This window comes from Tenebrio molitor, chromosome 3 (assembly GCF_963966145.1).
Source record: "Tenebrio molitor chromosome 3, icTenMoli1.1, whole genome shotgun sequence".
NCBI lineage: Eukaryota > Metazoa > Arthropoda > Insecta > Coleoptera > Tenebrionidae > Tenebrio > Tenebrio molitor.
The window spans coordinates 27,381,010-27,396,416 of NC_091048.1; the positions used below are offsets into that span (position 1 = coordinate 27,381,010).

The 15,407-nt window shown below is 49.7% G+C and overlaps 1 protein-coding gene across 7 annotated transcripts in view; it reads left to right on the top strand.

Annotated features, from left to right (window-relative positions):
* Msp300 (Muscle-specific protein 300 kDa) overlaps positions 1 to 15,407 on the top strand; it is an 88,138-nt gene that overhangs the window by 20,057 nt on the left and 52,674 nt on the right. For 4 of the 7 annotated variants that reach the window (XM_069040572.1, XM_069040571.1, XM_069040566.1 and 1 more), the window contains exons 9-15: positions 128 to 6,680; positions 6,730 to 8,189; positions 8,245 to 8,319; positions 8,450 to 8,970; positions 9,024 to 14,952; positions 15,000 to 15,173; positions 15,246 to 15,350. In XM_069040572.1, the coding sequence (XP_068896673.1) occupies positions 128 to 6,680; positions 6,730 to 8,189; positions 8,245 to 8,319; positions 8,450 to 8,970; positions 9,024 to 14,952; positions 15,000 to 15,173; positions 15,246 to 15,350 (14,817 nt within the window). The remainder of the gene's footprint in view (positions 1 to 127; positions 6,681 to 6,729; positions 8,190 to 8,244; positions 8,320 to 8,449; positions 8,971 to 9,023; positions 14,953 to 14,999; positions 15,174 to 15,245; positions 15,351 to 15,407) is intronic. The other 3 variants (XM_069040573.1, XM_069040568.1, XM_069040570.1) reach the window with 2 other exon arrangements.

Consider the following 15,407-nt stretch of genomic DNA (forward strand, 5'->3'; position numbering starts at 1 on the left):
TTAAAAATCTAGGCGATGAAATAGAATTAATTTTTTGCAATTTTTTTTAATGCTGACAGTTGAAAAAGCTCATGGTAATCTTGTTGTTTGGTCGACTTTCAAGTGTTAATTGTTGTTTTGGTTGTAGAACATCTGCAAGGAAGCCGACTCCAAGCGCGAAGACATGAAGTGGTTGGTCCAGACTTTGGACGCTTTGTCTTCGCACTGTCCCGAGAGTCAAGCCGTGACCGAACAGAAGAAACTCGAAGCTTTGATCACGCGCTACAAGAACTTGATCCCCTCTCTTGAGGTCACCATGGTGAAAACTGACACCCTTTCCAAGTGCTACACTTACCGCAGAGACGTCAAAGAAGTTTGCAACTTGTTGAAGCGCGTCCGCGAGCAGTCGAAGCGTGAGACTCAACCCCAGAGCATCGAGACCGTCACCGAACTGATCAAGCACCAGGAGGTGGCGATCGCCCAGCTAGACCAACAAAGGCCCCACATCATGTCCATGCTGCAGAAAGGCAAGGAGCTGGTGAAAGACTCCAACGCTCCGCCTTTCGTCCAAGAAGAAGTGAAGATCTTGGAGAGCGGATGGACCGAGACCTACGACGAGACCGTCGAAAGACTTCACAAGTTGATTGGAACGCAGCACTTGTGGGTCAACTATTCGGAGCAGAAACAAGAGATCATAGAGCTTCTGCAAAGAGCTGAACAAGAGTTGAAGCGCATCTCTCCGAGCCAGTACAACTCGAGTAACCTTCCGGCGGAGCTGTTGGCCAAGCAGGAGATGGCGGTGCGTCTGAGGGAGGCGACGGAAGAGATGTTGAGACGCTTGAGAGATCTGTCGCAGAATCTGAGTAAAGTCGCTCCGAGCGAGCAGAAACCGGTTTTGGACAAAGAAGTGACCGAGATCGAGCGCAGGTTGAGCACCACTCTTGAGAATGTCCAGGAGAGGGTGGTCTTCCTGGAGCAGTATAATACGAAATGGGTCGACTTCCAGAGTAAGCTCGGGGAGTTGCAGAGTTGGACGGCGCAGAACGCGCCTCAGCTGTTGAGCGCAGTCCAAGAAGACAATATTCTTCCGGAAGAACGAGTCACCAAGACGACTCTTCTCCAGTCGGAGCTGTCCCACAAGCTCTCGCTTCTGGACCAGTTGAACTCTCAAGCTTCCCAGTTGATGATCGACGACAATCCAGACGTGCACCAGCTCCAGGCACAAGTCGTCGACCTCCAAGACCGCGTCTTCGCGATCAACAGAAACGTGGAGACCCACGCGGCAACGATCAACCGAGACCTGGAGAACTGGCAGGTCTACCAGACCAGCATCCAAGAGATCAAGCCTTGGATCGAGCGCTCCGAGAGCCGCATCCAGATGGGCGTCCCTAAACCCACCTCGCTCGAAGAAGCGTTGATTCTCCAAGAGCAAAACAACGCCTTCGCCAAAGAGTGCGACTTGCAATTCTCCAAACTCCAAGGAGTTGCGGGATTGAGCCAGCAAATCACGTCCAAGACCAACGCGCCGGACGAAATCGACTCCATCCACACCAGGTGGACCATCATCAACGACAACGCCAACCAGTGCGCGCACAAATTGGAGAAGCTGGTAGTCACCTGGCAAGATTTCGACAAGAACGCGGCCAATCTAGAGACCTGGGTGGACAAAAGCAACAAGTATTTGGCCGAGAGAGCTGTCAATCTCAACACTCCACACGTGGAGAAGCTCGAGAAGGAGTTGGCGAAGTTGAAGGCGTTCAACAACGAAGTTTCCGAGCAACAAGCCAAACTGATCGCATTGACGCAGAGTTCGGACTCGATCAGTCATTATGTCAATCCAGAGGGCGCCACTGTAGTCAAGGGTAAGGTGCAGGAGTTGAAGGGACAAGTGGGACAGCTTGCCGAAGCTGTACGAGCCAAGATCAATGAAGTGTCGGACGCCATTTTGGTCAAACACGACTTTCAGACCAAAATGGTTGATTTTACCAATTGGGTGGATCAGTTGAAGAGCAACGTGGCCCAAATCGATCAGGTCCCAGCTGACAAGGTAGAGGTCGCCCTGATCAACGTGCACGCTTTGATGCAAGAACACTCAGAGAAGCAACCCGTTTTTAACGGAATCTACAACGAAATTAAAGACTTAAGTCTGCAAGCGTCACCTGACGAGAGCCAAACGCTGAGTCAGGAGTACAGTAGTCTTGTGGAGAACTATCAGGATGTTGACAGTAAGTTGCAGACCAAGAAGTTGGCATTGGAGAAGTGGGGAGATTTGATCAACTGGCACGGGGAGACTATTAATCAGTTGTCCCACATCAAGTACCAGTTGGACAGTGGGAAGGTACCACCGGAGAGTCTTCAAAAACTCCTCCAAGAGACCGAGACTATTATTACGAAGATCACCACGTGGAAACAGACGGCTCCGGCTGTTGATAGCATGAAGGAGATTGTGATTCTTGACAAGCAGACAGGTTTGCCGAGAAGTGCCGACCAGATGGTGAGAGAAGTTGAGGTCAGGGCGATCAATTTGAAGTCTCAGTTGGTCGACAAGCTGGACAACGTCCAGAAATTGAAAGCGCACTGGAAGCAATTTGAGGATCTCCAGAAGAAGGTGAATGATGGTCTGGATCAAACTGAAAACAAGTTGAGAGGAGTTTTGGGCAACGTGAGAAGCTCCAGTGAACTCCCGAGAGCTGTGGAAGATCTGAATCAGTTGCTCGAGAGCCAGATCGAGAAGTCGCCGATCAAGGAGGAGCTGCGCAAAGAAGCCTTGCAACTGATGAAAGAAGACATCCAGAACGTTTCGGTGATCCAAAACGCGGTCTCGGAAGTTGAAAGCAACTGGAACCGAGTCAACGAAGAGATCAAAGAGCAGAAATTGAAACTGTCGGACACGATTTTCGCCTGGAACGACTTCAAAGAAGCGAAGGAGCGAGTCATCAAAGAGATCGAGCGCATCGAACAGATCGTGGAGGGTTTGGAAGTCCCGAATGATCTGGTCCAAGCCAACATCAACAGCGAGAAAGCTAGGAAGGCTTTAGACGCGTTGAAGAAGACCAAGACCAGTTTGGACCGCGTGGATGGAAAGGGACAGGCGATTGTTAAGAAGGCCGAAGTCGTGCCGGGGATAGAGTCGGAGGTGCGAAGGGAAGTCCAAGAAGTCCACCAAGTGTGGTCTAGAGTATACGAGAAGTTGATGAAAGTCGCGCAGACGGCAGAGTCTCAGGCGACTATTTGGAAGCACGTTGAAGACACCAAGAACAGTCTGTTGCAGTGGTTGTCGGAGCAGAATACGAATCTGGCTTTGGCAGTGGAGAAGCCCAACGAAGTCGAGGCTGCGAGGGCCAAGCTTGCCAAATATAGAGAAGAATTGCCCGCCCAACAACGATTGAGTCAGAGTATTCCAACGAAATATGCGCAGTTGGTGAAGTTGACCGACGGGAGAGATATTCCGACTCTGCAGACTTTGGTACAGCTGCTGGAGGATCAGTTCAAGGACGTGGAAGCCAACGCCCAAAAACTGGAACTCGTGGCGTCGAAATACGGGGAAAAGGAAGGAGAGATCAGAGAGAGTATCAAAACTGTGGGTGGCAATATTGCTGGATTGCGCGAAGGAATAATGAAGTGTGAAGACTTGTCCGGAGACAACGCCAAAATTTTGGAGCGTCTGTTGACCGTTCGACAACTAAAGAGTCAAGTTTTGGGTTCGGATGGTGACATCAAGAGGATCGACCAAGAGATACAGCAGATGAAAGCGGCGTATCCCACTTTCAGCGAGAGTAATCTACCCAAAGAACAACAACTGTTGAAGAAGAGATTCGAGAGTGTGATAATCCGCGCCAACAAGATCGAAAACGGACTTTTGAGCTTCTTGAAGAAGTTCCACAACGAGAAGTACGGAGCTTTGCAGAGGATCATCGCAACTCACAAAGAGAAGATCCAGTGGTGTTTGCCCGAACCAGCTAGTGACAAGTACAACTTGGAAGTGAAGTTGAAGTCTTTGGTACCGATTCAGAACGCTTTGGAAGATTGTGACAAGCGGCGCGAAGAACTCGAAGAATCTTTGTTGTTGTTGGAGAAGGTAGAGTCTCCGGAAACTATTAAACTGTTGAGTGCGGAAAAAGACCACTTGCTTCTGGATCTTGACAATCTCAAGGAGAGTTACAACAGTACTAAAGCGCTGCTCGAGAGAAATATAGTGTTGCACGAGCAATACGAGAAGCTCAGCGAGACGATTTCCAACTGGTTGAAAGACATAGAGAACAAGATCAAGCTGGAAAATACGACTCAGATCGATTTGAATAGCGTTGATGCTAAAATCAAGGATGTAGACAAGTTGCAAAAGGATGTGGTGGCGTTTGAGAGTGAAGTGAAGAAGTTGGTACCTCTGAGCGAGGATTTGGTCAAGGAAGTACCGGAGTCGCGAGTTGGGCAATACGTGCAGCACTTGAACACGCGGTACCAGACAGTGTCGAAATTCCTCACCAACTACTTGGAGAAGTTACACGAGTTGAACAGATACAAGGATTTGTACAGGACGAGTATCAAGGATGTGGAAGCTTGGCTGGTCCAGGCGGAAGAAAAAGTCAAGACTTTCTCGGATTTTACGACGAAACCGAACCAAGCCACTCTTCAAGAGCTGAAGAATTTCGCGAGCGAGAAAGAGAGAGGTCAGATGCTTCTAGGAAAGGCTGTCGAGCACGGAGAGGCTCTGTTCTCGGGGATCACTCCGGAAAACAGAGACGCCATTCGTACGGAGTTGAGGAATTTGAGAGACAAATCTGAGGCGTTGATCGACAAGGTCAACAACATTTACAAACAAGTGGAAGCGATCTTGATCCAGAGACACTCGTTCGACGACAATTTGCACCAAGTGAGGTTATGGATCGGCGAGGCGGAAAGCAAGCTAGGTCCAGAGATGAAGCTGGATGCAACTCTGGCTGAGAAGAAGCAGACTCTGCACAATTACAAGAGTTTGGCTCAAGATGTCAACCTTCACAAGAATATTTTGAAGCAGTTGCAGGACAAGATCGGACAGTTGGCCGATTCGGACGCCGAGTCTATACTAGATGAAAACTTGGCCAACTACAATAAATTGTCACAAGAAGTGAGTAACCGCATTGAAATAGTTGAAGATTTCGTAGCCAATCACGAAGCGTACAACCAAGCAATCGAGAAGTGTCACGATTGGTTGAGCGCCCTCACTTCCGAAGCTGCTCTACTAGTCGACGAGTCTTCTACGGAACCACCCGAAGCAAAACTGGCGATGGTTGAGAATCTCTTGGCGCAGAGAGTCGAAGGGGACAAGATCATCAACTCTTGCAAGAAACAACTGGAGGTTGTTTTGACCCAAACTGCACCTTCTGGACATCCCCAGTTGATTAATAGTTTCGAGGAGCAGGAAAAATCCTGGAGACTGTTCTTGGACCATTGTTCAGACGCGCTGGAGAAGTTGCAAAGTATTCACTCGCAATACGCAGAAATCGAGAAGTTGATCCAAAACCTGGAGGCGTGGTTGAAGCAGAAGGAGGCGCAAGTGAAAGATCAGAGCTTGAAGAGCACGGAGGAGACGAAACGAGCGCATTTGGAGAAGTTGAAGAGCTTGGAGAAAGAGGTTTTGGGGAAGGAGAAAGACTTTGCTAATGTGAACGAGCTGGCGAATAATGTCGAGGGGGATGTGAAGGTTTCGCAGCTGTTGACGCGCTACCAGACGCTCAAGAACCTTCTGAAGGAAGCTATCAATAGATATACAGGATTCGTGAGTGAGCATCAACGCTTCAACGAAGAATACGCCAGTTTTCTCCAGTGGTTGTCAGACAAAGCCGAAGAATTGTCAGATTTGAGTCATATCGTCGGCGACTTGGATATCCTCCAAACGCGCCAGAAAGACATCAAGAACTTGATAGACTCGCGAAACTTGAAGAGCGAAGAGTTTGAGAACCTTGTCGACAACGGGGAAAAACTGTACACGCACACCTCACCAGACGGTCGAGAAATAATCAGACAACAACTGAGAAACCTAAGAACTATTTGGGACAGCTTCACCGACGATCTACAAAACGCCACCAACAAACTAGACCAGTGTTTGGTGCAGTTCTCTGATTTCTCTTCCACCCAAGAGCAGTTGACCAAATGGTTGAAAGATGTGGAAAAAGCGATGCAGCAACACACCGAGTTGAAAACCACCCTTCAGGAGAAGCGGGCGCAGTTGCAGAACCACAAGATCATGCACCAAGAGATCATGTCCCATCAACAGCTCGTGGAGTCGGTTTGCGACAAAGCCCAACAACTGGTAGATCAGACCCAAGACAGGTCTTTGAATGTCTACTTGCAGTCCATCAAGCACCTGTTCCTCAGCATCGTGAGTAAGTCTGATGAGTTGTTGAAGAACTTGGAGGAGTGTGTGGAGAAACACAGCCAGTACAATCAGCAAGTGTCGTCTTTCAAGGACTGGTTGGCTGAACAGTCGGAAAAATTGCAAGACTACAATGTGGTCAATGGAGAGAAAACGGAAGTGGTGAAGAGGATCACTCAGGTAAAGAATTTGAAAGAGAGTAATGAAGAAGAAGGTTCGAGGTTGTTGGAGAGCCTCAAGCAGCAGTTTATTGTGGTTGCGAAGAGTACGGCTCCGAAGGGTGTGGATTTGTTGAAGAAAGAACTCGAGGAGTTGTATGACTTGTTGAGGCAGCATTTGGAAGATATGGGTAAGTTTTTGGGTAAGTTGTGAGGTATTGGACTGATGGTGGATTTCAGATAACATCGTGGAGAAGCAAGAAAATGCCATCAAGCAGTGGCAAGAATTCGAATCGGAGCTGGACGCTCTCAACCAGTGGTTCAAGAACGCGGAGGTCAAGTTTAGAGACCAAAGTCTTCAAGCAACTCTTTTGGAGAAAGAACAACAACTCAAAGTGTATCTTGCGGATCGTGAGCAAGTCGCAGCGAAAGAAAAAGAAATTGACTACTTCGTGGACAAGAGCCACGCACTTCTCCACACCAGTGGAGTGCAAAGGATCAAACCTCTGGTCTCGCAGATCAGCAACCGCTACCAAGCCCTCCACGCTTCGACCAAAGACGTGATCAACCGCTGGCAAAGCATAGTCGACGACCATCAAAAGTACCAAACCAAACTGGAAGAGACCTCGAACTGGTTGAAGCACTTGGAAGACAATTTAGCCGTCCTGCATGGAGGCGAACTGTCTACGAATCTGGAAGCCATCACCAACCGCTTGCAAGTGTTGTTGTCCGAAAAGGACCAAGGCGAGCACAAGATCAACTCTCTGACTCTGTTGGGCGAAAGAATTCTTCCCGAGACCGCGACCCAAGGCCGCGAGATCGTCAGGAACGAGTTGAGAGAAATCAGAGAGAGGTGGGACAGGCTTGCTGAAGGCATCAAAGAGCAACAGAAGCTGCAAGACGCGCAAAGCTTGCAGTTGTCGAGCTATCAAGACATGTTGCAACAGACTTTGGTCTGGTTGGACACCATGGAGAAGCAGATCCAGGTGGACCCCGCTTCGTGGGTGTCGATCCAAGAAGTGAGGTCCAAGCTTTTGAAGCACAGAACCATCCACCAGGAGATCGTTTCGCACAAGAGAATCATCGATGGAGTCACGGAGAAGGCTCAAACGTTGGTGCAGTTGACCAACAACAAAGAGAAGACGGCAGAAGTGGAAGACAGCATCAAATCGATCAATCATCGCTACAAGAACTTGTTGCAAGCGGTGCAGAAGAACATCAAGCAGTTGGACAATTGTCTAGAGGTATACCAGCAGTTCTACGACTTGCAGAAAGCGCACCAAGACAACCAGAAACAGTTGTGGGACAAGCTCAACAGTTACTCTGATTTGAGCGGCAACAAGCAAGCTCTCCAAGAGCGTCTTGAGAACATAATCGACATGGAGGAGCACCTCCCCGAGAGCAACATCAAGCTGAGGGAGCTGGAGGAACATGCGGAAACAAAAATCTCGGTTTTGCCTGGAAGGGCACAGGAGAACATGCACAGAGACGTGGCCAATTTGAAATTCGAACAAGAGAAGTTTGTCGCGACTTTGGTCGACATCAAGTCGGGATTGGAGGGGCGCTTGAAGTTATGGAACGACTACGAAGAGTCCCTCGAGAAGCTCTTGTCGTGGTTGGCCGATGCAGAATTGGCTCTGAAGAACTACAGCCTCAAGAATACCGTGGAAGAGAAACAGGAACAGTTGGAGAAATATCAGGTGAGTTGTCGATGGTGGTCGAGTTGACAGTGTTTTTGATGAGCGAACTCCTCAGGATCTGACTAGGTTGATCGAATCGCGTAACAGAGACGTGAAGGATTTCATCGTGATCACGGACCACTTGGAGCAAGTAAGAGATTAGCTGTTGATGTCGCACTCTGTTCTTTTAGCAACTCTGTCCTATTTGGTGGTGTTCTCTTCTTTCTTCTTTTCTTTTCGGTGGAGTGTGTAGATCTGGTATTGACTTGTGTGGTTTGCAGGCTCTCATCTTGAATCTCAGACAGAACGAAGCCGACTTCGACAAGATGTCTGACGATTCCACCGAACTGATCCAGAGCAGCGGCGACAGTCGGATCTCTGTCAACGTCCAGCAGATCTCTTCGCGCTTCCAGTCGGTCCAAGCGACCGCCAAAGAAGTGGTGAAGAAGTGCGAACAAAACGTGGCCGACCACAAGCTCTACAACGAGAAGTACCGACAGTGCTCCGACTGGATCGCCGTGGCGCAGGTCAGATTCGACGCTTGCAAGGAAACCATCAAGAAAGGGGCGCGCAACATTCTCACCGAACAGTACAAAGTTCTGGAGGAGCTGCTGTCGCAGCAGACCAGCGCGACTCTCCTCCTCAACAACACCATCGAACTCGGCGAGAAGCTCTACTTGAGCACCGGCTCGGAGGGCCGCGAGGTCATCAGCGGCCAGCTCCAGGAGCTCCAACAGGCGTTCGAGGCCCTGTTCGATGGCATCAACAGTACTGACCGCGACTTGAAAGCCAAGCTCACAAGGTAAGTGTTCAAGTGTTTTGTTTGGTGGAGCAGGTCTTTAGGGTTTGTGCTAGGTGGACCGGCTTCGAAGAGTGCGCCAAGAACATCCGCGCCTGGCTCAAAGAAGCCGAACTGCCCCAAGAACTCGAGCTTAAAGCTACGTTGGATGAGAAACGGGCTCAGCTTCAAATTTATCGCACTTTGTTGCATGATGCTTTGGCGCATCAGCAGGATGTCGTCGATTTGAGGGACAAAGTCGAGAGCCTTCCGGAACGCAACGAGACCATCGACCAACAACTCGCCACGATCGCGGACCAACACGACAAGTTGCTCAAGAGAGCGCAAAGCTTCGTCGAACGATACGAGACCATCGTGAGCGACCACCAAGAGTACAGCAAGGTGGTGGGCGACACCAAGGAGTGGATGGCCGCCACGCTCAATACCGTCAACACTTTGGGAGATATAGATCTCGAGAGGATCTCCCTCCACTCGAATCTGGAGCGCCTGAAGAACTTGCAGAACAGTCTTCCTGAAGAAGAGAACAGAATCGAGAGCATCAAAGCTCTGGGTGATAGAGTCATCCCTGGAACTGTCGATTACGGACAAGGAGCTATCAGGTCGCAAATTGACAGCTCGCAGCAAGAGTGGGCAGGACTAGTGTCGGCAATAGCACAGATTATAGCCCAGCTGGAGAACAAGCTGGAGCACTGGTCCGAGTACGAAATACTCAAAGATCAATGTCTCGCTTGGATCAGAGGAATGGACAACAAGTTGCACTCGGTAGATTTGAAAGCTACTGCTGCTGAGAAGAAAGCTCAATTGGAAGCTTTGAAAACTCTCCAAGGCGAGATCAGAGCCAAAGAATTGGAAATTGATGCCGTCACGGAGAAAGCTCAACAGGTCAACAAGGGTCTGTGCAACAGAAATTCGCAGATTTCTGAATTGGGGGTCAAGTACCAGCAAGTCTGTCACAAAGTGAAAGATTTGACAAGTCGCTGGCAACAGTATGTCAACAGTCACCAAGATTTTGACTCCAAGATTAGTTCGTGCGAGCAGTGGCTCGGAGACATCAACGACAAACTGACGTACTGCTCGGACATCGGTTCTTCTAATCAGAAGGAGCTCGAGGCGAAGTTAGAAACTGTGCAGGAGCTTCTGTTGTCGAAAGAGGAAGGTTTCGGCAAGATCCAGAGTTTGGTCGAGCTTGCGCAGACAGTTTTGGCAAACACTTCGCCCAACGGCCACGACACAATCAATCAAGCTCTTGCCAACATCCAAGAGCTTTGGTCCAACCTGGCGTCGAGGATGATCGAGACCAAGGCGATCATCGACGAGGCGTTGACCAAATGGGCCGGTCTCCTCGAACAGATCAAAGATTTCGACAAGACGGTGGAATGGATGGAGGGACAACTGAAGGAACTGTCGGTCCTTCAAGGGACGCTGCCCGAGAAGAAAGCTCAACTGGACCAGATCAAAAACGTGGAAGAGAAAGTGCGGTGCGAGAAGATCGAGATCGACAATTTGAAAGCTATGGCGTCGGAAGTCTTGAGGAGCAAGAAAGCTGCGCAAGTCGACGCTCGAAAGATCTTCGACAGGTTCGACGATTGCGCGCAGAAGATCATCAAGTTGCTCCAGGAGAGGGAGAACCAGTATCGGGACCACAAGACTTATAAAGAGTCGTACGATGAGGTGCAGAGGTGGATGACTAGGGCCCAAGAGAGGGTCCCTCAGTTGAAGCAGAGACCGTTGACGGAAAAACTGACGATTGAGAATTTCTCAGGTCCTTTGGATCATTTGTTGAACAAGCAAGCCCAAGGGGAGGTGCTTTTGGAGAACTTGGAACACGCCGCGCAGGTTGTTTTGCCCAACACTAGTTCGCATGGGCAGGAGTTGATCAAGAACGACATCAGAGCCTTGAGGGAGAGTTTCGAAAGACTGTTCAAAGACCTCCAACAGCAACGCGACCAACTGGAACTGGTCCTGCAGCACTACCGCGACTTCAGAGATGAGTACGAACGCATTTCAGACTGGATCCAGCAAAGCGCCATTTTGGTGAAGAGCCAGAAGATCGCGCTTTTTGCCACGCTCCCCGAAAAAGTCAAACAAGTGGATGACGTCAAAGACATCCTCAAGAAACTCGAAGACGGGAAGACCCAAATCGAACAACTCAACAACTTCGCCAAGGTGTTGCTCAAATCACCTCTGGAGATTCACGTGAACAACCAACTCCAACAGCTCAACTCTCGCTATCAGGTGGAGCTGAATCTGGCCAAGGATGTGCTGAAGAAGGTCGAGACCAACAGGGATCAGCACCAGGAGTACTCCGACAATCTGGAGAAGAGTCGCCGCTGGATCGACGAGGCTCGCGAGTTGATCAGGAATTGCTCGGAGGCGGCGTCGAACAGCAGCAAAGACGTGCTGCAGTCGCACTTGAACAAGATCCAGGAGTTGATCCAGAGGAGAGAAGAAGGTCAGAATTTGATTCATGCAACTGTGAACTGTGGAGAGAAAGTGTTGAGGAATACGAGGTCGGATGGAAGAGAAGCGATCAATAATGAGTTGAGGGAGATTCAAGGAGATTGGGACAGGATTGTGAAGAAGATGTCTACTGTGAAGGTCCATCTGGAGACGGCTTTGCTCCAATGGGCGGATTATGACAGTTCGTACAGTCAGTTGCAACAGTGGATTACGGATCGTGAGGCCAAGCTCCAACAAGTGTCAGAACAGAAGGTGGTCAAGACGAAGAAGAGTCAAACTGGATTGAGTTCGTTGCCCATCGGAGAAAGAAAAGCTACGCTGAGGGAGACCGGAAGCATAGTTCAAGATATTGTGTCGTTTGAACCCATGATACAGTCGGTGACGTCGAAAGCGGAGGATTTGAAACAAGCAGCTCCGGCTTCCGAGATTTCTACGAAGTACGAGAGTCTGTCAAAACACGCGAAGGAGTTGTACGAGAAACAGAAGGAGACGGTGGAACAGCACCAAGCGTTTGTAGACGCTGACAACGATTTTGTCCAATGGATACGCTTGGCAAAAGAGCGTTTGAGCAAATGCTCCGAACCTACAGGCGACAAGGAGAGCCTGGGAAGCAAACTGTCGCAGTTAAAGGCCCTCCAGAACGAACTCCCCGAAGGCGAGAAGAAACTGGAAACGGCGTTGGAACAAGGAGACAAAGCCTGCCAATACGCTGATGAAGAAGACCGCGAGATCATCGAAGAAGAAGTAGCTTTGTTGCAAGAGGAGTTCGACAACTACGTCGAGTGTTTGAGCAGCACTCGCAACTTGCTGGAAATAGGAATCGTGAAGTGGACCGAGTACGAAGACCAGTACCAAGAGGCTCTGGACTGGCTGGCGCAAACAGAAAACTTGGTGCAGTCGTACAACAAGCTCCAAGACAGTCTGGAAGAGAAGCGATCTGTTCTGGAGCAGTTCCAGTTGCAACTCCAGACTCTCTTCGACTGGCAGTCGGAGCTGGATCGTCTCAATATGAAGGCGCAAGTCCTGCTGGAAACATGTGCCGACACTAGGATAAGTAATGCGGTGACTCAATTGTCGACGAAGTACAACGCGATCTTGTCGCTCGCCAAGGAAGTGATGAGGCGTCTGGAGTTGCACTACCAAGAGCACCAACAGCACAGTACTTTGTACCAAGAGTGCCAAGACTGGATCGATCGCACCAGAGACAAGCTCAATACTTGCCAAGAAGTTCCCAATACGCTTCCGGAGGTCAACAGTAAGCTCCAAGCCGTCAAAAATATTAGGACTTCTCTGGAGCAAGGCCAAAACAAGCTGCGCTACATCGCGGAGCTGAAGGAGAGGGTCATCATGAATACGGAACAATCTGGTGCGGCTAAGATCCAAGAAGACACGGAGAATCTCAAACAAGACATGGAGAAGTTGTTGAGTGACGTGCAAGAAGCGCGCAACAAGCTGACAAATCGCGCGGCGCAACTAGAAGAGATTGCGAAGCTCCACGTGATGTTGCTGGATTGGCTGCAAGATATTGAACACCAGGTCCAGTCAGACGATGAGTATCTGAATGATTTGAGCGAGAAGAAGGCCAAGTTGGAGAAGTTCAAAGCGGTGCAGAAGGAGATAAGAACTCATAATGACTTGATCGAGAAGCTGAAGAGCAAGTTGGCCGAAGATGCGAGCTTGAAGAGTGACGATTACGAGAACTCGTTCAAGAAGTATGACAGTTTGAAGCAACTGGTGAGCCAGTCCATCGCGGATTTGGAGAAACAAGTGGGCGACCACGAACAGTACAAGAACTCGTACAAGAACGCGATGGAGTTGATACGGAAGTCGTGCGTGGAAGCTCAGACTTGGTCGGACCTGCACGACGAGCTCGACAAAATTTTGGAGAAGGAAGCCAAGATCACCGAGATCGCGAGTTCGCTCCCGGAGTGCGACAATCTGGTCCACAAGACGATCGAATTGAGCATTTTGGTGATGAAGACGACCGGAGAGGAGGGCAAAGACACCATCAAGCAAGAAATCGAACAACTGAACATGGACTGGGAGGGTCTTCACTTGATCTGCAACGAAACCCAAAAGTCCATCACCAAATGCAAAGAGGCTTGGAAGGAGTTCAAGACGAATTACGACAAGATGAAGAAGAGTATCGACAACTTCCAGAGACGTGTCGATGAGGAGAACGAGAGCGAGAAGAAGACTCCGGAGGATTTGGACAGGTGTCGTCAGCTTCTAGACGAAATAGTGTCGGAGAAGCCCAATTTGGAGACTTTGACCGACTCTTGTGAGGCTCTGATGGAGCTGAGTGCAGTCGGGTGGGTTCGGGATAAGACGGTCCAGTTGCAAACAGCTTACACCAACTTGCTGACCAACGCCCAAACGCTCGTTTCCAAAATCGAAAAGAACTTGTCCGACCATACTGAGTTTCTCAAGGTCAAGAACGAACTGGAGAGTTGGCTGCACTCGGCCCACAAGAGCGTCCAAGACTGCATAGGGGTTGGTGACGAGAACAGCATCAGAGAAAAACTGGAAACCATCAGGATAATTTCCGCGAAGACACCGGAAGGCCAAAAACTCCTCACCAAGCTCCAGGAAGCTTTTTCCAAAGCCATCAACACCACCCCAGCTGACAAACAAGAAATCTTGCGCGAGAACATGACGAGCTTGAGGAACAGTTGGGACCAGCTCAACATGGACTTGACGTCGATCCAGGCGCAGCTGAAAGGTGCTTTGGGTCGCTGGGACGACTACAACGAGACCAAGAGGCGTTTGCAAGACTGGTTGGCCCAGACTGAACGAGTCTTGAAAGAGAAACCGCACACCAAAGGAGAGTTGAGCGAGATGAAGACTTTGCAAGAACGCTACAAGAATCTGCAAGTTGAAATCAAGAACAAACAAGGCGATTTGAACCGACTGAGAGACGAAGCAGTCGAGTTGAGCTCTTGGGCCAAGCAACCGCGAGTCCTCGAAGAAGTGAAGCAGTTGCAGACGCTTTACGACAATCTCAGCTCGACGTGTGATGCCCAAAAGGAGAGGATCGAGGCGGAGATGCAAGAGTACAACAACTACCACCAGAGCTTGCAAGAGACGGAGAAGTGGCTCCTTCAGATTTCCTTCCAGTTGATGGCGCACAACTCGTTGTACATCACCAACAGGGAACAGACCGAAGAGCAACTGAGTCAACACGAGGTGCTGCTGAAGGAAATACAAAACTTCCAGAAGACTTTGGATGATGTCAAGGCGAAAGGCCACGGACAGATTGAGAGATACGTGAAGGAGGCGCCCGCGATCAGAGACACTATCGAAAAACAATTGAGCAACGTCCAAGAGAGCTACAACTCGCTGTTGCAGACCGCCATACAGATAAAGAACCGACTGGTGGATTCTCTGGCCAAGTTCAAAGAATACGAAGACACTTTGGAAAGCATCATGGCCAACCTGGACGAATACGAGCCAATCGTGAGCGAAGAAGTGGAAAAGGAGGCGGAGAGTCTTGAGGAAGCTCTGGCTCAATTGGAAACAGCCAAAGTAAGTTACGGTCTTGTCGGGATGTCGTGTTGACGAGTTTGTTGCAGTCTCTTCACAACAAGTTGCAAAGCGAGAAGTCTCGTCTTGCTTTGGCCGTCCAGGCTTGCGAAGCCGCCACCGCCTCCATAAGCCGGCCCAGCAGCCCCCGCGACACCCTCCCGCCGCCCGTACCGATCAAAGAACTGGAGTGCAGAGCCCGCTTGGAGGACCTCATCGACCAGGTAAATCCCGCGAGTTTTGTTGTCGTTTGGATTGTGTGTCGTTGTTTTGCACAATTTTGCTTTTGCACTTAGACGCACAAGGAATCAGCATGCTCGGAAGATTCCAAACTGAGAATGCTTGTGGATGAACTTGAAGCGCGTGGTTTCATTAATAAATTGCATAACCAAGTCGATAAGGTAGGTTTCGTTGCTTTCGGCTCGAAACGTCAGATTCCTTGGACTTCACGCTTCCAC